Source organism: Paramisgurnus dabryanus, chromosome 20, assembly GCF_030506205.2.
Source record: "Paramisgurnus dabryanus chromosome 20, PD_genome_1.1, whole genome shotgun sequence".
Taxonomy (NCBI): domain Eukaryota; kingdom Metazoa; phylum Chordata; class Actinopteri; order Cypriniformes; family Cobitidae; genus Paramisgurnus; species Paramisgurnus dabryanus.
The window spans coordinates 18,431,659-18,455,549 of record NC_133356.1 but is presented as its reverse complement, the minus strand read 5'-3'; the positions used below and the strand labels follow the sequence as shown (position 1 = coordinate 18,455,549).

General features: G+C 36.7%; 1 protein-coding gene across 5 annotated transcripts in view; it reads left to right on the top strand.

Annotated features, from left to right (window-relative positions):
- Window positions 1-23,891, top strand: part of khdrbs2 (KH domain containing, RNA binding, signal transduction associated 2) — a 90,600-nt gene that overhangs the window by 6,597 nt on the left and 60,112 nt on the right. For all 5 annotated transcript variants that reach the window (XM_065296817.2, XM_065296816.2, XM_065296815.2 and 2 more), the window contains exon 2: window positions 22,732-22,859. In XM_065296817.2, coding sequence (XP_065152889.1) covers window positions 22,732-22,859 — 128 coding nt within the window. The remainder of the gene's footprint in view (window positions 1-22,731; window positions 22,860-23,891) is intronic.

The window sequence follows — 23,891 nt, the reverse complement described above, 5'->3', positions numbered from 1 at the left end:
AAATTAATGAGTGAAATCAAACTTTGATGCTCCTAATCTCAAATTTTGATTTTGAGGCTTAAGCCTGGATTTCTCAGACAGGGTTACAAATGATGATTTTTTTTGCAATTCAAAATAACACAATCTCAATTTGCTCTGAAGTAAAGATTTTGAAAATGTACATTTTCATCATGCCAGATTTTTGTACAGTTTATAAAATGATCTGCAGTCAATAAACTGCTTATAATATTTAGACTGCATTCATTTGTGCACGTGAGGTCATAAGAATAATGATCGAACCTGGTAATATGGTATGATTTAAGAAAGTCACTATATGGGAATAAGATAAAAGCAGTCCTTGACAAGCCATCAGATAGTAAGCAGAGTAATTAAGAGGCAATTACGGCTATTACAATATACTCACACTGGCTTAGATTATCTCAAGTGCAGAGGAGCTCAGTGGGGTGTGTGTTGTTGAAAAAGCATGCATGTAATTAAATGACAACTGGCCCAAGTCAGAAATTTAGTAAAAAACATGTCATTAAGCAGCAAATAACATGTAGCATTTATTTGATTTTCTTAAAATCGTGTGCTATTTATATTTCAGTTTGTTTCTTAGGATCGTGTAATAGGAAAATCTTAAGCACATGCATCTGTTTGGGTTCTGTCATTCTTAGATGGTTCTTGTCATGAGACTCTTGTCTCAACTCTTATTAAACTGTTGATTTAAAATCTGTGGAGCTTTGAAGATGTGTAACCTTTCGTAAAACGTGTACTGCATGTACCGTAACACGGTTTATGCATTTTTAAAATGGCAATTATATCAGGGTTTGTCCGTGCATAGAAATAAAAACTTTTGTTTAATAGCCTATATAGTCCTAAAAGCTGATCAGGATAAGTCTTTCTCCACAAATGGGATAATAAGTCATTTGTATGCTAAATAATTTAAAATGTCCATGACCATGAAAGTCTGCATATTTAATCTGAGTATTCTGCTTTGCACACAAGGCTTCTTTGACATGGAATTAATGATAATCAGTGGCTGTATAGTGAAGATCAAAGTTCAAAGTTAAGAAAACACTATTTTCATTTGGATCATTATTAGACATTCACTGTGTTACACTGACTACCACATGCAAATAATACAAAAAAATAAATAAATGAAGAAAGCTCTCTCAATGGTAACACATTACAAAGTCAGGTTCAAATCAGTAGTGGCAATTTTTTTCTAATTTAGTTCTTGGTGCGGTTTGTTAAATTTCATGCTGAAATACGGATACCCTTCCAGTGTTTATTTACACAGATACATTATTTATACATTATTTGTTATATGATGTGTTCCTGTAGCTCCAGTGGTAGAGTATTGCAGGAGCACCACAAAGGTCAAGGATTCGATCCCTAGGGACCATGCGTGCACACGCACACAGAGAAATAAAAAAGAAATGTATAGATTGCACTGTAAGTCACTATGGATTTGTATGCATTCAATAGAAAGTTCAGGGTAGGAGCCTCTCCCAGCATCTACTGTAGTTATTTTGGTATTTTTTCACACCCTTTAAGAGGGAAGTGATTAATATTACAACAACGATCAATAAATGCGTAACTTATCCTAAACACCAGGCGGCCTGAAAACAACTGACGACTAAGCACTTCAGCTAATGGTCCATGCCTGCTGTGTAACATTAATGTCTAGACCTCTTCTAAGCTCTACAGTTATAGTGCAATATAATTTTTTTTTGTTCTCGCAAAGATTAATTTGATAATTTTAGGTTTATGTTTTTTTTTTAATAATGTTACAAAAGCTGTAATCCTTTTCAAAACACATTTTTAGCTATGAATAGATCAGGTGGCTTTCTGTACAGAAAGCTTTTGTGGCTACTGCGTGGTTCTGCCACTAATAATCATTACTTTTATGTGATGGTATGCTTTATTGTGTGAAACAGGTGTTAGATTGCATACTGTATTTGCTGTAATCTGTTAAACATATGCTAAATTAATGCGATTATGTTGTATATGAGATTTCTATTGTGTTGTGTATTCTTTTTATTTATTTAATTATTTTGAGAGGCACACACCAAATGGGATGTTACTGGGAACCTTTTATTAACAGTGATTTTGGCCCTTGGCAGTGTTTAACAGATTGCTTGGAACAAGTCCAGTCTCTGTCGAAATAACTATAAAAATGTAATACTGTTAAAACAGCTGGTCAAATTTTATCTTAAATCGATGTCTGCTTTCTAAATTACCAAACTGCCTTTTATGGTACAACTTAACAATAAAAAAATCAGCATTTTTGTCAAGTCAACATAATTTGTTGAGTTAAAGGTATAGCGGAAAATTTTCTGGAATTTTTGAAAATAACCACCCCTCCACTTTAAAAAAAAACGCACATGCGCAACACTCTACCTGCTCCAGAGAGGGAACGCCCATTAAACACATGCACGAGAGAGAGCATGCATGAGCCTAGTTCTTCTCTTCGCTCTGTTTACAAGTTGCTGTCGGCATGTTTACCGTGTCTGCGCGGTTCGTGACTTGTGCCAGGGCTAGCATCGCTAATCATAGCTTACATCAACTTTTACTAGCAGGGATTTAAAATGGATTTCTCCAAATAGCATGCCAAACTTTACCTTTCGAGTAGAAACTTTGCGTGGGAACCCCAACCTGTGCTTTTAGTGCACACCAGCGTGTGAAATAGTCTCCAAAAAACACTCTGGTCTTGTTTCTTTCTTCATAGGCCTTTCTCTTCTTGTCATACAATTCATAGACACTTTTTCTCTTGCGCAAACATTTTGAAAAAACACGATGAGAACGCGAGCTTCGATGAATGGCTGAAACTGTAGACCACCACACATATACACCTGAAAGTGCGCATGGGCAGAAAGCAAAACTAGGGATGAGCACGTACGACGGTTTACGTCAACAAATCACCAGAATGATTGACAACTGGGATGACCAATAGTCTTGATAATCCACGCGGAAAAGCTTCCACTATACCTTTAAAGTAACATAAAAATAAACGTTAAACCATTTCAACTTGTTCTGTCAACTTAAAATCAACAGGTTGAACTGACTTGCAAAACCAAGTATCTTTAACTTCATGCTGTATTTTTTACAGTGTAGTTTTTGGCTACACTCTCAGAAAAAAAGGAACAAAAGCTGTCACTGGGGCAGTCTCCTTTTGAAGGTACACCTTTGTACGCGTCAAGTACCTTAAATGTTTATGTTGGTATATAATGGTACATTAAAGGACCTTTCTAAAGTGTACCGTCCGTGACAGTTTTGTATCTTTCTTTCTGAGAGTACACAGGACACTGTGATTAGGGAATATCCTGTATAAATGGACCCTGAAAACTTATAAGGAACTTTGTGAAATACCAGAGTCCGTGCTTTACCAGAACTTTTAAAAACGTATGCATCTTATCCATCCGGATGCTTCAATTACTAGGTGAAACTTCAGTCCACTTCAGAGAAGCACCAAACTGGAATAAGCTGTTCCTCTCCAGAGAACAGAAAGAATTCTTCAAATTCCAGTCTGTCATTTTGATCTTGTGAAGCACATTGCTGAATTGCTTTTATAGAGGTGACTTGATGCAAACTACTTAGTTAGAAAAGGACAGACTGCAACTGCGTCCACTTCTGGGGCCAGTTTTCAAAAATACTGTAGCTTTCTGTGCCTCAGAGGGACGAAATGTGAGGCAGGCAAAAAATGTGCTTACCGACAACACTTTTCAAATGGATATTACCTAAAGGTGATACTCATAAAGTAGGACTTTACTTAAATGTCCTCTCTGATGAACTATCGAACATGCACGTCAAGCAGTTCTCACACATCTACAGTATATTGGACATTTGTTGAATAATTGACTTCGTTCCTTTGAATTAGTTGAAAATAATGCACACCCGCGATGTAACTCATGCCACATTACCACCTCGTGTGTGCACTATTTTCTTATCATTTAATGTCCTGTCATCAATTATTCCTTACGAAACACCTATGATGTCTTTAAATGCTGCCTACAGGCTGCTACTAAGGTTTGGAAACAAATCCCAAATGCAAAACTACCATAGCAGTTACAAACTCCTGACAAATGATAATCTTTAGAACAGAAAATTAACACATGATAGATTATTTAATAATACGTTTCCATTTTCCTAAGCATGCCTTAAACTTGATTTAGTTCTCTTGCCATTTATATTTGACCTGCAGATTGCATAGTAACAGCCATTGACAGACTGACTTCTGCAATCTTCCAAGGAGGAGACATTAGTATGTAGAGTGTGAACTATTTAAAATGGGTAGTTGATAGGATCAGGTTGTCCTAACAGCTTCCCATTTAAGAACTTATCAAGCCATAGCTTCCTATCAGAGAGCAATCATGTGTAGGTTAATAGGTTAATGGCAGCTACCTTGATTTGTTGATAAATAGGTTGATGTTGCTCCACAGACTAAATGAATGGCTTAATACCCTAAATAATAAAGGGCAGTACATTTAAATGTATGCATTTGGCAGATGCTTATATCTACAGCAACTTGTGCATTACAAAGGTACTTTATCAGTATGTCTGTTCGGGATCAAACTTGTGACCTTTTTTGCTGTGCTTGTCCAATTTAGCTACACATTTTAGTTCATTCAGATTTAGTTTCATTTAGATAAGTTTAAATGAGTACATTTTTACACCATGTTTGGTTTGGTTTCTTTAGTAGCATAACTGGCACATGCCACTGATTTTAGCTGTGCATATACTGGGAATTGCATTGCATAGATTGATAAAACTCCAGTCAGTTTCCAAGTGTCTGTGTTTCTCTGGATGAATTTCATTTTTTTTCTTCTGCTGTTTCAACAACACCTTCTAAAAATGGGAAACCCATTGAAGCACCTTCCTGTAAGCGTGTTTGGTGGCTTGATGAAATTTCCCTCTTTAGTGAGGGGAATGGCTGACAGTGGATATATTCAAACAGCCTTGTTCTTTCACCCCCAGAATAATTTGCATGTGTTTGCTCAATATTATACATGCGGCAGATGTTAATGTGCATTTTGGCAGGAGAACAAAATGCATACAGAATTAAGTGTGTGATGTTTTTATTTCATACGCTGGGGGCTTCAGACAGGTTGAACAAATGTCTGCAATCCAAAAGCTTTCGCTGTGTCCCTGTGCTCTTCTTTATCCTCATCTGTGACACTGCATGTGCCAGGAGAACCAGTGGAGCTGGAGCAGAATTCCGGTCTCTTTCTATAGTTCATTGCAACCTCTCGTTTTCTTATTTGTGCGTAATAACAGCCCCTAGCAAAAGTTCAATTAGGGATTTTATTACTGTATGATTGAAGAGCTATTTAAATTTGAAAGAAAAGGAGATTTGCTAAAAAGCATGTGTGAATGATTTTAGGCACTTTTATATACGTGTCTCTGTTTTACTATCAGACAGTTTTTAGCTGCAGGCAGCCCGAGTATGTGTAGGCTGTCTTTTTAGTAATCTGTGCACATGTGTTGAATGAATGAATCAGTGTTTTCTCAATACGTATTGATTTATGAAAGCATAAGAACACAGCTCTCCCTGGTGCATCGATAAAAGAAATGCATGACAGTGAGAAAATAGTGATTGAATGCTTTTATTTTTGGGCGAAACTTTCCTTTAACTCACCTAATTCATTAAGTGTCACTCAGAGCTCTAACTTTGTTATGGCAACCCCTGAAAGGTGCAGAAACCCACTGTGCTGACATCTGTCGACTAACTATATTAAAGACCTGTCTTTGGTCCCCTTATTAGGGGTTCAGAGTGCAGGTGAGAGGAGTGATGCAGTCAGTCTCACTTTTATTCTAATTAGAAAGAAAGACAAAATGTCCTTCACTGTGTGGAGGTGAAACACTGGCATTCAATTTTTCTGTTTCTTTCCTGAATCAAAACTATTATGATTCATCCTGGATTCTTTTGTCTGCTTATTATTCTACCATTGATTTTCAAAAATGTATTGCAGCTGTCATGTGAATTCAACAGCACTATTGTCAGAGAAAATCTTACTGTTTTATATATACTGTACAGCAACCGAAAAAAATAAGAGAGCACTTTTTATATACAGTGGGTAAAATAAGTATTGAACACGTCAATACTTTTTTTCGTGTAAATATATTTCTAAAGGTGCTATTGACATGAAATGTTCACTAGATGTTGGTAACAACCCAATCCACGCATTCAAAGGGATTAAACCATAGATGTCAATAAATCACGTTATGTGTAATCATGACACAGGCAAACCTTTCAGAGAAAGCTTCTAAAATGACCCAGCCAATCACCTGACTTGAATTCAGTGAAATCTATGGAAAGAACTAAAGATCAGAGTTCGTAGAAGATGTCCACAAAACCATTTGAAGACTGTTTGTGTGGAAGAATGGGTTAAAATCACATCTGACCAGTGCATGTAACTAGTTTCTCCATACAGGAGGCGTCTTGAAGCTTTCATTACCAGCAAAGGCTTTTGTAGAAAGCATTAAATACATTCTAGTAAGCATGTTTAATACTTTTCCCCTGTGTTATTGTCACATAACTTAATCTATGGACACCTGTGTTAAAGCTCACGTAACACACGCTGTTTCTGCATTTCTGATATTAATCTGGAGTACCTATGGAGTAGTATGACATCCTTTATATCTCTGAAGAGTCTTTAGTTTAATCAGATTTATAAAAGAAAGATTAGCTTTACCGAATCTTTCCGATAACGTACGAAAAAATGAAGAAGGAGGAGTTATAACACGGGAGGAGCGAGTACGAGTCATGCAACACTATACAACACTGTTTTAACTTATGATTCACTACATGTTCGTGTCATTTATATAATATACACGCGCCTATTTCCAACATAATACAGAAGTCTTACTTACCGCGTGTAACTCGTCATGAAAATCCACCGCATCAAACACACACACGCAAAACTCCGCTGCTAATCCGGATAATAAACTATATCCATTGTTTCCATAAGGCTGGATGTCTTCTCCTTACATCCAAAAACACACTTCTTGTTGTGCCATTGTTGACTTTTGAAATTAAACAAAGCTGAGTGGCGTGATAAGCTGTTAGCAAGCTCTAGCGTCTCCCGCTGACTGACGGCTGGGCGGGGTTTTCCAGGGGAAGTTTTCCGGCGGAAGCCCATATAAAGAAGTGATACGTATCGAAAACCCCTGAAACGTCAGTTAGAACCGTAATCGAAAAAAATTAGCCGAAACTTGTACGAACCCTGGCGAAGTGCATTCGGCACAGAAATACTCTGAAACACGCCCAACTGCATTTTTGACACTTTGCCTACATTTAGCATGAGGAAACAACTCTATAACTGTGTTAATAAGTCAGAATGCTTGAAATACCATTAAACCCCCCCTTTAATGTGTGGATTACATGGGTTGTTACCAACATCTAGTGAACATTTTATGTCAATAGCACCTTCAGAAATATGTTAGCTGAGAAAAATGTGTGTGTATATATATATATATATTTGCACCTGGTGGGCATAAAGTATATGTAATATGGTAAAATAAGGTAATGCAGTAAGATAAGAAATGAAGAAACAGGAGGCTTCTAACAGAAATGACTGAAGTATTTTTTGCACAGATGCATGAATTAAAATGAGCCCCTATGCCCAAACTCATCTGAAACACATATTAAAAAGTTTCAGTTGCTTTATCTTCCATGCAGATGTGCTTTTGTTTAATAATCAATCTAGGTTTGTGATTTTTAAATTTGTGTCTTTTTCCCCCGCCATTGACAAGTTATCTCGTCAATTAAGAAAAAAACTTTTTCCTGCCGAATAAAGTTTTTCTGATGAGTTTTTACTGTAACCTGTAATTCCGCTATTATCCACTAGAGAAAGGAAAAGGAAAAATTAATTTAATACATTTTAAACTCTGTGCATGTCTTGACAATTATTCTGAATCTGATCTCTAACAAAACTTCTTTACAAAAATGCAATTATTTTAGCTTTTTGCTCAAAATTTTATATATTTGAAGAAACCTACCCATATTTAAGAGGTTATAAAAAGATATGATGAAACGTTTCTTACTCGTTGAAAGCAGAGGAAGGCATTTTGTGAAACTTTTGTGAAAATCACAAAAAATATTGGCGGGCAACCTTTTAAAAGGTTGGCGGGAATAAGTTAAGTATATGACAATGGGACATTTCAAATATCCCACCCCGGCACAGAAACAATAAATTGTTTGTATCACTCTGTCTGTTTTGCGTTTGATTAAAAGGCAGATGGATTTAAAAAATAATGAAGCTCACAGATAAGTCATTTGTAAAAATACCACATTATTCTGTAAAACAAATTACAGTTTTTCATTTTAATTTCATTTCGACCTATTCATAGTTTCTTTAGTTTCTCAATAAACAGCTTATACTATGAAATCCCCTGTTGTAGTGAATATTCACATTTCCAGCTGCAATAGCACTTTTGCTAATGTTTGTTTGTGTGTGATTACATTTTTCATTGTTACACTGTATTTACAACAGAATTTATATGTACTTTATTTACAGATCTGTGCAGGCTTTCCAGTCTAATTTTCTAAATTGATTCATGAAACTTCAAGATCATTTGTTTGTGTTCATTGGATTGAATGGGTTCAGATTAGGCTTTATCAGCCGCTTTATTACAGATCAGCCGCTTTATTACAGATCAAGCATATCCTTCAAAGGAGGATTTATGTTATAAAATAAGAAAATGCAATGGCCTTGACAGCAGAGATTGCTTCAGCTCTCTGTTATTTTTTTTGGACTGGTGAATTATAATCATTTGAATAGGATGGGAATTACTGTATGGTCACAATCTGTGGCAGATTCTTTGGAAATATTGCTGGGGATAGTTTGCCAAATGTGTGCCAAGACTAAAACACACAGTTCTCGTTTCTGTGCTGGTTGCCACCTCCACACAGTGAGTCACTGCCTTTTTAATTACTTTTGGAAAGTACCTTTGCAGCTTTAAGTGTATATGTGTTCAAATGTGTTTTACTAGAGAAAGATCTTAATGCTATCCAGAATTGTGTGATTTTTAAACTTTGGAATTTCACAGTGTCCTGATCTGACCTATAATATGTTTTTACAAAATGAATGTCACTCTGAGTTAAAATTTTCATTTTACAGCCAGCTGGATGCAATCTTTCCAGATTTGCTGGAAGCCGTCACAGCTTGGTTGTCTTTTTGATGGATTGTAAGAAAAAGTGGCTTGAGGGGTGGACATCTACTACATCCAAAAAACTTCAATTTACCATATAATATTTTCAATAGCCATACCAACCTTTGTATGGTTATTAATCATCATTTATAATTTGTTGGATTGGCCCCATGGTGTCTTTGATCATGTGTATAACCAGCATTTATTAAATTTTAGGCAATTACTCAAAGAGATTTATTTTAAATCATCTTACAAGCATGAGAAAAGCCCTCAAATGAAGCCTAAATTTATTCTGTTGTGCTCCTCCAAGCCATTCACCGTTGGAATGGTCAAAGCGTAACAACCAAAAACCCTTTTACTTTCCTGCAGAGAAGGCATGCATGTACTCAAGAGATTTTAATGTGTAAGGGCATCCAAAATCAATAAAAGCCCCACAGAGGTCCTAAAGATCTGTTATTTGTTTAATGTTGTGTTGGTTTGTTTGCCTTATAGCTCACTGGCAGGTTTTACGGTGCAAAAATCAAAGGACTACAGCATGCAGCTTTGAATTGAGCAGCTAAAGAAATCTTTCCTTTACAAATAAAATTGCACAGAAACAGCACAGTATACGATTTAGCTCCCTGTGGATTATGATGAGAAAAATGTGCCCCCCGTTTGTATCTTTACGTCTATTTAAGCAGAAACAAACATTCATTAAGGATGTTGTGCCTTTCTTCTGGGAAGTATAAATCAAGATATATTATATAGCAACGTGATCTCATGCAAATAGCCACTGCTCACCCCCAAAAAAATCTCAGCATCCCTTATTGTTAGGTATCACTTGCGTTTCTCAGTTTCAGCTTAGTTTGACTCTTGTGCCTTTTGGCTGATAAGGCAGAGAAGTAATAAAGAGAGAGAGAGAGAGAGAGAGAGAGAGAGAGAGAGAGAGAGAGAGAGAGAGAGAGAGAGAGAGAGAGAGAGAGAGAGAGAGAGAGAGAGAGAGAGAGAGAGAGAGAGAGAGAGAGAGAGAGTCAGCCACTCTAAAGATGAGCTCTTGAAAAAATTATAAAAGATTAAGCTAAAAAGTGAGACAGAGAGCGAGATCATGACAACAAACAAATAAAAATAGAAGAGGAACAACTTGTTTTCGGATAAAGACCGTAAATTTTTCTAGAAAATACATTTTTAAATAAAGAAAGAAGACTAAAGCTGAGGATTAGCATCTGCCTGCTGAATCACCACTCTAACAGCATACTGCAGTTTTCCCTCCAAAACACTAAAGGATTTTTAAAAGATCTACAGCGGAAAAACTTTACACAATTGTTGATCTTCACTTGCTAAACAGAGAGGTGAGCACTTTCTGGCAAAAAACTTTAATGAAAATTGTATATTTTGATTATATTCTGGTAAAATCTCTCATTACTAGAAGCTAAAAGCTAAATTAAGTTAGCTGCAGTTTTTGGCTCAGTGCCCAGTCTGATCAGTCTGATCGCCATGGCGACCCTGGCGCAGGCAGAGTGCAGGGAGGTGTCATACCCAGAGAAGTACAGAAGTGTACAGGCCAGAAAAAAACACAAAGAAAAAACTCTCAGAGACAATCCTGATCTTCTGTACGCTGACTATATTCAACTCAATGGGAAAAGAATTAAGAACAACCTCATCTTCTACACCACCATGATTACGGCATGGAAATCAGCCATCTGTGAGGAATACCAGCACATTTTTAAAGAAGGAATCGGTCGAGGTGGAAGATTAACAATATGCAAAGATGAAATGCTGGACACAGACAACCCCATTCTCACCATAACTTACTACACTAAAGGCACTTTCCTTCTTCAAGGCAATGAAGCCAGCCTTAACTCATTTGAGGAGATTTTTCCCATTCTGAAGGCAAGAGTCGAGGAGGAGAGAGACGAGCCTCATGCAAACCACACAGACTCGGAGGAGGAAGACCCAGTCAACCTTTCACCTTCATCATCTAATCGTCAACTGAGAGACAGTTTAGCTTTGCTGGAACTGGACTTCACTGAATTCAGAGAACACACTCAAGTCAAACTCTCATACACACCCAACACAAACATTCACATCCAAGAGCTCAAAGATGAACTCAGACAGCTGAAGAAAGACACTAACACCTTCATCACTGAACTCACAAGAGCTCTCAGAGAACTGAAAGAAGAAAACCAAACTCTCCGCACACAGATATGCAAACTAGAGGAGGATAAAGAAAGAAAAGAAGAGAACATATACAGACAGCTGCAAGAAATAAGAGAGTTACAGGTACAGAAAAACACAAAAGACATCACAATTAACGAAAGTACAGCTCCTCCTACAGACTACACACACACAGACAACGAGCCGGCCACAGACAACGAGCCTGCCACAAACACGCAGCCTCCTGCAGAAACACAAACATCACCTGCCCACCCTCCAGAAATTCTTCTCCTCATGGACTCCAATGGAAAATTTTTGGACCCACAAAAACTTTTTCCACATCAAAAAGTCATGGCAAAAAGATGCAGCACAACAGGCCACGCCCAGCAGATCATCAGAGACTTCACAGGAAACCCCTCGTGTGTTATAATCCACACTGGAACTAATGACCTCCACACGCTGCGCAACAATACTGCTGATGCTATCAGGAAAATGGCAGAAATCACCAGCAAAAAGTTCCCAGAGTCCAGAATCATCATCTCTTCAATACTCCCACGACATGACACACCACCACACATCATCTACAACATCAATGCTGAAATTTCTCGTAGGTGTTCTGCACTCCCAAACGTGCACCTGGTCCACCACCACCACATCGGCCTCCAACACCTGTATGATGGACTCCATCTACACAAAGACGCAGTACGTGTTTTTGCAAAGACCCTAAAAGATGCAGCCCTGGGTCGCAGCCCAAGACCTTTATTACCTACTCCAAAACACTACTGGCCCATCCACTCCCCAGTGAGGAAAAACGTTAACTGGACAAGCATCCCACGTCATCCACCGCACCCGCCTATGGCTCATTACACACCAGTAAACCTACAGTCACCAACGTCACATCCACCTGCTGGCCATCAGACCCCTGTCAGAAGCAAGAAACCAAAACCACAAGAGAAATCCCTGCAACCGAGAGCTCAAAGCTATGCTGAAGCTGTAGCCCGGCCCCCTGCTCCACCCACCACCGCCACACCTGCCAGTGAACTGAGTGAGATCAAAGAGATCCTGTACACACTGTGTGACCAGCTCCTGAACAGATAAGAACTTTATTCACAAACATAGTGCTCTACTGAAAAAAAAAAAAAAACATTGCACTAATGTAAATTGTTTACCATTTTTCACATGTTCACAATATTGTTGCATGTTATTTCTCTCTGTCTTACCAAATAGGTTTATCTTTAATAATACAAATGTGTTCATTTCAAATAAGTTGTTGGAATATTCAGGGTCTTCATTCTTCAACATTTGGTTCTAAAAGCACAGACCCTGATTTTCAGAAAAATATCAAAGATGCTGATATTATCATTCTCACTGAAACCTGGTGTAAAAATGATGCGCTTACCTACTGTCCCTCAGGCTACTACGAAGTAATTGTGCCCTCAGTTAAATTAAGTACAGTCCATCGTGGACGAGACTCGGGAGGAATTCTACTATGGTACAGGGAGGATCTGGCCAAACACATTTCAGTTATTACAGTTGGAAAATTTCATTGCTGGATAAAATTAAACAACCAAATTGGCATTTCAACTACTGACATATATCTTTGTGCCATCTACATTCCTCCAGCAGAATCCCCTTACTATGATGAAGAATATCTCAACAACATCCACACAGATATCAGCCGTTTCCAGGCCCAGGGAAATGTGCTGCTATGTGGAGACTTCAATGCAAGAACAGGATCTGAACCAGATAACATAGATCCAAAGGGCAACGAATATGTCTTTGGCCAAAAACCCCTGAGTCTCAACAAAAATCTCCCACCTAGAAATAACCTCGACCAAACTATAAATAAAAATGGTAAAGAGTTAGTGCAGCTCTGCCGCGCCTCGGGCCTGTACATACTTAACGGCAGGATCAGAGGGGACTCTTTAGGGAGGTTTACGTGTTATTCAGGTCTTGGAGCTAGTGTAGTTGACTATGCCATCACTGACATGGACCACTCCTCCTTCAGTGCATTCACTGTCAAACAGCAAACCCCACTCTCTGACCATAACCAAACTAACATTTATATCAAAACACGTCACACACCAGAAAAAAACAGGTTGGAAACCTGCAAAATGTATCAGGTCCAGCAGAGATACAGATGGGGTCCAGACAGCCCAGACAAATTTATCCAAGCACTCAATTCAAAAGAACTAAAAAATTTAATAAATACATTTATTAATAAAACATTTGAAACAACTAAAGATGGTGTTAATTTGGCTACAAATGAAATAAATCACATATTTATAAAAGCAGCACAAAGAAGTGAATTAAAAAAGAAAGGCAAAAAGCATACTAAAAACAGACCAAAACATGAAAAATGGTTTGATTCAGAGTGCAAAACATTAAGGAAACAACTTCGAAAACTATCAAATCTGAAACATAAAGAACTAAACAACACAGACATCAGAACTGAATACTGTTCAAAACTAAAACAATATAAAGACACAATTAGAGTAAAAAAGCAACACCATCTAACCAAACATTTACAGGAAATAGAGCATTCAATAAACCAGAATCAGTTTTGGGACATGTGGAATAATCTGAGCACAACAAAACCACAAGACCTAACAATACAAGATGGAGAAATCTGGACAAAACATTTTGAAAATTTATATAAAGAAATTCCACCAAACCAACTCAATGACAATTATAATCTGATCAATTTAAATCTACAAACTTTTGAAGACACAATTAAAAATAATCAAAATCCACTTGATTTCCCAATTACACATGAAGAATTGACAAACAAACTCAAAAGCCAAAAATGTAAGAAATCTTGTGGTCCTGACAGCATTCTAGGTGAAATGCTGAAATACAGCACACCTGATCTGCAAACTGCTGTGCTCAAATTATTTAACATTGTAGTCAGTTCAGGCTGTTTTCCTGACATCTGGAGCCAAGGACTTATTACCCCAATTCATAAGAGTGGGAATAAATTAGACCCTAATAATTTCAGAGGCATTTGTGTGAGCAGTAATCTGGGGAAGTTATTTAGCTGTATTTTAAACAATAGAATTGTAAACTTCCTTACCGAACACAATGTCCTGAGTCCGAGTCAGATTGGCTTTCTTCCAAATTACAGAACAACCGACCACATCTATACCCTACACACCCTAATCAATAAACACGTCAAACAAACCAAAAACGGAAAAATATTTGCATGCTTTGTCGATTTCAAAAAAGCATTTGATTCTATTTGGCACAACGGATTATACTACAAACTTTTACAAAGTGGTGTAGGGGGTAAGGTTTATGATATTATAAAATCAATGTATTCAAATAACAAATGTGCAATACGAATTGGCAACAAACATACAAAATTCTTTACCCAGAAAAGAGGAGTACGGCAGGGCTGTAGCCTAAGTCCAACGCTGTTCAACACTTACATTAATGAACTAGCGGTGCAGTTGGACCAGTCGACAGGCCCTGGACTTACTCTACAAGACAAGAACATTAAGCTCTTGTTGTATGCAGATGACCTGGTGCTGCTGTCACCCACTGCACAGGGACTACAGCAGCACCTGGACCTGCTGGAGGACTATTGTCAGAACTGGGCCCTGGCAGTAAACCTAAAAAAGACCAATGTTATGGTCTTCCAGAAAAAGCCCAGATGTCAGGAACACAGATACCAGTTCAATCTAGGCAGCACCACCCTAGACCACACGATGCAGTACACTTACCTCGGTCTTATCATTACTGCATCGGGGAGTTTCAGTATGGCAGTGAATGCTCTCAAAGATAAAGCCCGAAGAGCTCTATATGCCATCAAGAAAAAATTCCAAAATATTGAAATACCAATTCCAATTTGGTGTAAAATCTTTGATAGTGTGATTCAGCCCATTGCGCTGTATGGAAGTGAGGTTTGGGGTCCACTCAGTGATCAGAGCTACACAAGATGGGACAAACATCCAACAGAAGCCCTACACACAGAATTCTGTAAACTCATCCTAAAATTACAAAGAAGGACACCCAATAATGCATGTAGGGCAGAATTAGGCCGATTCCCATTGATTATCAATATGCAAAAAAGATCCCTCAAATTCTGGATGCATCTAAAATCAAGTCCCACAGAATCGCTACATTTTAAAGCGTTACAAAGCCAAGAACTGAACCCTGAAAAAAATCCCCTCAGTAAGTTGGTTCTGAAGCTTACTAACCTGACTAACTTTACTAACACCAACCAGTCTCAAACCAGCACTGCTTCTCATCCAAACATTAAAATAAATCAAATTATTAAACAATCTAAAAATACTTATCTGGAACATTGGGATCAAGAAACTAAAACACAAAGTAAATTACAATTTTATCGAACTTTAAAATCAAATTATGAATTAGAAGAATATCTCCAAAGTGTCAAAGACACAAAGCAGAGACAGATCCTGACCAAGTACAGGCTCAGTGAGCACAGCCTAGCCATTGAGACGGGCAGACACAGAAAGAGCTGGTTACCCAGAGAGCAAAGGGTGTGTGTTCATTGTAGGACAGGAGAGATCGAGACAGAGATGCACTTCCTCCTTCACTGCCACAAATACAAAACTATAAGAGATCTCTACTTAAATAAATTCAGTAACTCAATAAAGAACTTTACCACCAAGACTGAAGTACAACAAATTAATATAATATTAGGAAAGGGACAAACAGCAGCACTGGCTGCTAGATACGTGTGGATGTGCCACAGCCTAAGGGACAGCAGGTAAATGTGTGTGTGTATAATGTGTATGTGTGTATGTATGCGTAATATGTATGTGGGTGAGTGTATGTGTGTGTGTGTGTGTGCGCGTGCATGCGTAATATGTGTATGTGTGTGTGTGTGTGTGTGTGTTTGTCTGACCTCAGTGTGTTTCCCTACTGTCCACCACAATAACCCTCAGTATGTGTGTGTATATATTAAAACATTGTAATGTCAAATGTTCAGACATGTTCTAATGTGTTATGATGTTAATTTAAAATGTTGATTTGATCATATTTTTTTCTTATTATACAGATAATTTTTTTTTTTTTTTTTTTTTTTTTTTTTTTTTTTTTTATATACCTATATACATGCTTTGGCAATATTGTATAATTTACAGTCATGCCAATAAAGCAAATGTGAATTGAATTGAAAAATTGAGAAAACCTCTCTCAGCAGAAAAATTTTATCTCAAAATCAATAACAACAATGAGTTAACTTTTAAGTCAAGTCATTCTTTACTATTGTTCTAGAAAAACTGTTATTTTACCACTTCTTTTTATTTTGCAGGAAGGCACAGTCCTCCTGCAGCTGCCTAAGATGAATTATCTTGCTAAGAGGCACAATGATAAATAATGACCTCTGTAACTTTTTTGTTCACATCACTCATAGCTTTTGAACTCGCAACAGTTAGGCTTTTTATTAGTCTGTATTCGAATGAACATCAGGAAAGGAAAGACAAATGCTTTGCTTATGTTTAATTCTGAGCATTAATACAAAAATGTTTCCCCGATTTTTGAACTTTTTTTGAACTCTTTGAGATGATTTATTTTAATAATGTTTGTTTCCAGCAGATTGTATTCAAACTAGCCAATAGTACTTGTAATTGTTTTCCAGATTGCAAACCTGCGTTAAGATCATTGCTGGGAAAATAAGCAGTTTATTTATAGAAACAGAGGTGATCATTTCAGAGGAACCGAACAGAGGCTAAGATACATTAAATGTGGAAAGAATAGTAAAATAATTGCCACAGGCAACCTGTGTTGTATCCAATTAAATTAGCTATGCTCCTGGTTCACAGGTCGTAAAAAGCATAGGGTCCTCCACTCTTTCATGCTTTGGCAACTCTGTATCACGAAATTATGTACCTATAGTCACGTAAATTTGTGAGTCTTTTTCGTGACACTGACACGGTTTTCCACCTTTTTGCGTGAACATGTCACGCATTTCTGTTTATGTGTCACTGTCACGTATTTGTAACTCAACTGTTTTGTCCTATTTTCAAACGTTTCGGTTTAGGGTTAGATTTGGTGTTTGCGTTAGGATGTCACTTTAAGTATTGGTGTATACCTTTTTTTCATAATTTCTTTTTTTTTGTATATAATTTATTACATTTTATGATTTTTAAACCATTGTCACCTGGCATTAGGGTAAGAGTTAGGTTTGGGTAAGGATGTCATTTTATGTAAATCTAACCCTAAACCAAAGCGACAATGGTGAGTAAATAGGACAAACCAGCTGAGTAACAATACCTGACAGTGACACGTAAACAGAAATGCAGGACATGTTCACGTAAAAAGGCGGAAAACCGTGTCAGTGTCACGTTGACAAATTTGCATGACTATAGGTACATAATTTTTGTGATACTGGGTTGGCTGTGGAGATGTAGTCCAAAAAGGCATCAGGATACACAAGTTCATACACAGTTTACTGACCCTTTTGACATGTACAGTATATGGACAAAAGTATTCGGAAGCCCATTTACATGAACAGGTTTCGTTTCCATGAACACAAATCTTAATGCTGCAGAATACAATGATATTCTAGAAAAATACTATAAATCAGGGCTTTGAACGAGATTTTTTCCCAATTGGTTCTTTCCGAACAGAAACAGTATTTTAACGTTTCCGGTTTTCAGTTCAACCCTAATATTGACATTACTGAACCGGTTAGAAAAAAAAAAAAAAAGAAAGTTCGCTTAATAACGTTCCATGTCAGCTGTGGGACATACAAATAAGTAGGCTGATCATTAGGACATTAAACTTAAATTATTAGTCTACATAATTTTTTCTATTTTGCCATCAAACATTAAAAAGCTGCATAACTGTAATTCTGACATGCCTACATTTGTTTAAGCATTATACATGAATTAAGACAAGGACAATTTCTGCCATGTCGTTTATTGGCAAACAACTTAAACAAATATTTTTATTAGATAAAGAATACTGTGGTATTTCAAGATCATTTTGTTTGTATGTGTTCTGTAAAAAACAGAAAGATTGTTTGCTTGCTATTTGAAACGCGTCTCTCCATGTATGCACTTTTGAGTGCACTTAAACACGCCCACACACACAGACAGAGGGCGAATTCCAAACAGCGCTTCAGGAAGAAGTTGCAGCATAAACAGTTGCTACGCATAAAATGAAAATTACGTTGTTTTTCAGTGCTTTATTCGCCAGATGTATTTTAATGAACTACAGTTTGAGACACAGTAGCGCAACTCTCTCTCAAGTTTATACATCAAGAGTTCTGATCTTTGAAGGGCATAGGATAATCACGTTTGATTGGAGTTGGACCGGACACATTCAACTCATGTGCGTCTGTGCGCACAGAAAATTGCTCACTTTAGCGCGCTTTGCGGTTAAATTGTTTAACATTTGCAAGCCTTTGAAACACGTGCAAATTATCAACTTTCACCCTATTAAAATGTGCGTATTAATTCGTGAATCGCAAGCGAGCTGAACCGTGGGATGTGATCTGTACGGATCATGGATCAACTGCAAAATTGGTTACACCAATAATTAATAAAAAAACAAACATCTTGAGATACTTGGTAGCCTACAATATTTACCTATTTATGATTGAGCATTAGAGACTTGGGCTTGAGGCTACTTGCTGGTGGCAAGCTTCTGAGTCAACGACGACCGAAAGAATGAAATAAATAACAGTATTAACCGGTTAACATTATTTTAAAGAAACGATTCTGTTCCGGAACATATATCTTTTGAAAGTTTCTGGTTTCGTTTCTGTTCCTTGCAAAACATCAAAAGTTTCTGGTTTTCATTTTCGTTCCGTGAACCAGTTCAAAGCCTTGCTATAAATACAGAAAATAACATTAACACAAAAATCTAACATAATATATACTATGACTTGACCTTCAGCTGTACTACATTACCTATAATTTCTATATAAAACACTATATAAAACATTTAATCATCAATATTAACCCTGGAGAACCCACGGGGTCAAATTTTTTCAAAAGAATGAATTGGTTTTTGGATTTTTCTGGGTTCTCCATTAAGAGGGGTAAGAAGGTGATTAAACAAACTTAAAGCCACAGCAAAAAACTAAAGCAAAAGAAAGACTTCTTGTATTTCTTTGCCTAATATGCACCCTTAAACAATCAAAAGATAACACATACACATATTATAACTTACCAACATAACATGTAAGTCTCACAAGCAACCTATTACATTGTCACACCTGCTGCAAATTTGAAAGTGGAAGAAAGTGATTTTCTGCAGGTTTAGGCAGCTGAGAGAGTCTCACCCTGAGCTGGCGTGAGAAATAATGCTTTCACCTGCTGCTGACTTCTCTTCTTCTTTTCCTGTCTCCTCTTCTGTCATTTTTTCTATTCTTTCTATTCTTCCTCTTTCACTTCTCTCCACTTCTCCTTTCCTATCACTTCCCTCTCTATGTTTTACAAGAGTTGCGCAGGTTCATATTTCTCAATTCTGCTGAGCATTAATTTAGCAGTGACAGAAGGAGATCCCTGGAGGAAGCCAGGTGACAGCTTCATTTCAAGGCTTTTTAATGTTGTGTGGCTGCTAAGTCTCTGGCTCAATTCTCGAAAGCACCATAAAATTCCTAGAGCACAAAATATTACTGTTTTGTGCAGGAGCTTTTCAATTTGTGTTTGTCATGCGAATAAGGGTTTAGTAGGATTAACTTGACAGGTTAAGTTCTACACTGGATGTTTATTTAATTGCTGTTAATAACAAGCCACCATGCAGCTCAGAAGATCTGAATGACTGTACACAAAGCCTTTTCCTACACACTGCAAAGTGCTCTGCATGATTTATGAATGTTACAGGGTGTGAAAATCTGCCCTTTTGTAGAGGAGCTGAACCTGGTTAGCATGGTTAGTGTCACAAACTATTTCTTTGATGACCTAGAAATGAGGAGCTTGGATGCAAAAATGAGATAAGATACTAACTAAACGCTCTTGGCACATATTATACTGTACTGTATGGTTATCAATTTTTCTTCAAATCCGCATAATCCCAGCTTCAGGCCCTTCAGGCCGCAGAATTTTCAGCAAACTCCTCAAAGTGCACAGAAGATGAATGTGACTGTGGAATACATTTAAACTTAAGTCCCTTGTGAGTACTTGGACCTTAATACAACCCGCATGTGGCAGTGATATGGATCACAGAGACCCCTTATGTGTACTTCTTCAGTTTCTTCATTTTTACATGTTTGCAATGTTTCCAGTTGCATCTTTAGTTATTTTGCAACCGTTTATTATGTCTTGTCCAAAGAAGTTTATTTTTTTCGAATTGAAGGTTTTCGCTAAATAAGCTTGCATGCACTTAGAGCAGGGGTGTCAAACATACGGATCGCAAAGGTGTTCTGTCCGGCCCGCATGATGATTTATACAGTTTTATTAAATATGAAATACATATTTTAAAAACCCTTTCAGGCGGGTGTCTAGTTCGTTTTTAATAGAGACTTGCGGAAAGCAGCAAACCGCGGAAAATAGACTAAACACAGTGCCCAAAAATCTTGCTGTTTTATTGTTACTGCTCCGGTAAAGATCCACTGATTCCGGTGATCCACTTCGTGTTTTCCCGCCCGCTCCGCAGCATCTCTGTGTCCACTCTCTGCCTGGAGAGCGAAGACGACAGTTTCCGAAGTTCGTTGCATTAACAGGTAGATTCATTACATTATATCAGTTGTTAAACCGCAGATTTAGTAATTTGGAAGTTTGTTTATGTATTTCGTACGTATTACGCTGTCGGTGTTCTAAAAGTGCTAACAACTTAGCAAGCAAACAACAACAACAAAATAGCCTCATTCTTAGTATAAAAGTTACAATAGTTGTCTAAGTTAATCGATTTAATCTTCCCGATCAGATCTAAGTTAATATAAACACTAAATTGGCTGTTGTTGACACACTTTTTAGACAAAAACACCAATGCCTTGACAAAATAAAGACAGAGAACGGAAAGGGAGGCTGCTAAAGGCAGTATTGCAAACATGGATTCAAAGCTCCATCAAGCCAGCAGGTAAATCAATAATAAATATTGAATATTTAGCAGATTGTCACACTTTAATTCTTGTTATTATATTTCCCATTATAATCACATGCTAGTAATACAACACATCATATTTATAATACTTAAACCATAATAGTACCACCCCCCTTATTATTGGTTTGGACCACTGCCCCATCTAGCATTTTCATTTTCTAAATGACTGTTCTCATTACAAATATATTCCAAACAAAAGTGAATGGTTTATAAATAATTTTGTCATTAAGGCAAAATAAGTTAAATTAAGGCTTTAATTTAAGGCCAGTAGGTTTTGTACAGATGTAAATTTGTGTGTATAGTATATATACAGTATGAGTGTGATCTTATGAAATGTAGTTTTCACAGAGCTGTGTGTTTCTCTACTTGCTGAACAAACTAATTAATTGGTTTGTTTAGTTAATATTAACAAAATTATCAGCACACTTAGGTTTAAAAAAATTATCCGGCCCTCACATCATGGCGTTATTTACTATCCGGCCTGAAATGAGTTAGACACCCCGACTTAAATTTTTTAATTACATAATATTAATATTTTATATTTGTTTACATTAACACTCACTCAAAAAAATGAAATGTTGGGTTTAATTCAAAATATTATGTCAATAGGTTCCACGCAATATAAGTAATGTCAACAACCTATAATTTAGTTTATTTTACAAAAGAAGTTTAAGTAAACTTAATAAACCTTAGTAGAGCCAACAAAAAAAATTGAGTTAATTGTACATTAAAAATTTAACTAATGATGACAAAAAAATTTGAGTAATGCCATTTTATAAACTTCACCTCCTTTAATTAGGATTTAATAAGTCCATAGCATCGAATCAATCAAAGTGCAGCTGCCCAATACAACTCATCATATAGACATTTTTTTATTATAGTTTATCAAACATATCACAAACATATTTGTAATGCAATGTTACAATTGATTTCAAACCGTTTGTTTGTTTTGTTTTAACATGCAGAACAAGTTCATTGACTCATACTTGGCCACTTATTACTCACGTACCTATATCTAATAAGGGTTCCAGAACAACAATTACCCAAAATACACAGCAAAATCCTCAGCAAATGAGATGCAATTCTGTATTAATTTTAATAATCTGTTACTTTTATGCAACAATGTTATGTTGGCTGAACAAATAATTTTAAATAAAGCTGACAAGACACACTTTTTTGTTGAATGAACTAGATTAAATTATGTTTACATTATTAATTTTTTTTAAGTTATCACAACATGAAAGAATTAAGTAAAATTGGAAAAAGTGAAAGTAAATTTTTTTGAGTGCTTTTTAGGTTTTCTGTAAATATTTACCATGTGGTCCCACATTTTGGTGTCCATGGGCTCGATCAGCATCACTAACGGACAATAATCCTTTGATTTGTATGTTTCACTGCTGCCAACTATCACATTGACCAGACCTGTTTTCTTTCATTCAGAAATTGAAAAATTTGAAGGGGATGAGTTGAGGAAGGATGGTGAAGTAAGGAAATACTTGGATATCATCAGCAACAAAAACATCAAGTTGTCAGAGAGAGTGCTGATTCCAGTACAGCAGTATCCTAAGGTAAGACCTTCTCAGACCTCAGTGTTGTCAAATATGTACAATAGAGTGATGACATGACAGCCAAATCAATGTTACACTCATGTTTGAGATCACATGGGGTGAAACGTTATTCATCAATGTTATGAGATTGCTGCGCTTGTTATAATGACTTAATATTTTAGACTCTGGAGTGTGTGCTGCACTGCAGTCTGCTGTTATTTACACATATATTTCTGTCCTAGTTGATAAGGTCTGGCTCCCGTAGTAACAGACATGCCACATCTGTTTCTACCTGTTCAGATATTTTTCTGCTTTGTTTTATAATCAGGAAATTATTCTTGTTTTTTTTTTCGTTTGTTTGTTTTTGCTTTGTTATACCAGCTGGCTACCTCTCATGCAACTGTTTAATTGTAAAGCAATAAATGCAAGCAATAATATATTGGTAAAACACTTGAATATTATTTATAAACACTATCAGTTGTGTGCACTATTTTGATTTGTTTGAAGATTGATTGAGCTTTTGATGCAGGTTTCAACATTTTCTCAGTTTTATTAGTTTTATTTTTTATGTGGTTATTCACAGATAAACAGCTCTCTCTAAATCTACCGTTAAGTCAAACCTGTAGTATACTGGCTGTATACAGTATTCATTTAGCCAGTTTGATTATAGTTAATAAGTTATGGTCTGATTCATTGCCTAACTACAGTATATCCCATCACAGGATGTCAATTGTAATGGAAATCACATTTTGATTTTGCCAATAACAATGAAGCTTTACAAGTATAATAGATGAATGTATATGCATCATAGCGTAATGAAAAATAAATACTGTACAGGGCTAATTTTAGTAACTGGTTATTTACGCTGAACCCTCTCTGCGATTATCATGCAACACGATGCAGACGTGTAATCTGCCTTGTGATGTTTTGAAAGCCCATGAGCATAACACAGATGAATCCTTAAAGCTTTTGAGCTTCTCATATGCTCACTAGTTTTTCACTGTTACTTTGCTTTAGGAAATGATTTCGTATAGTGCTAAAATGTATGCTGAC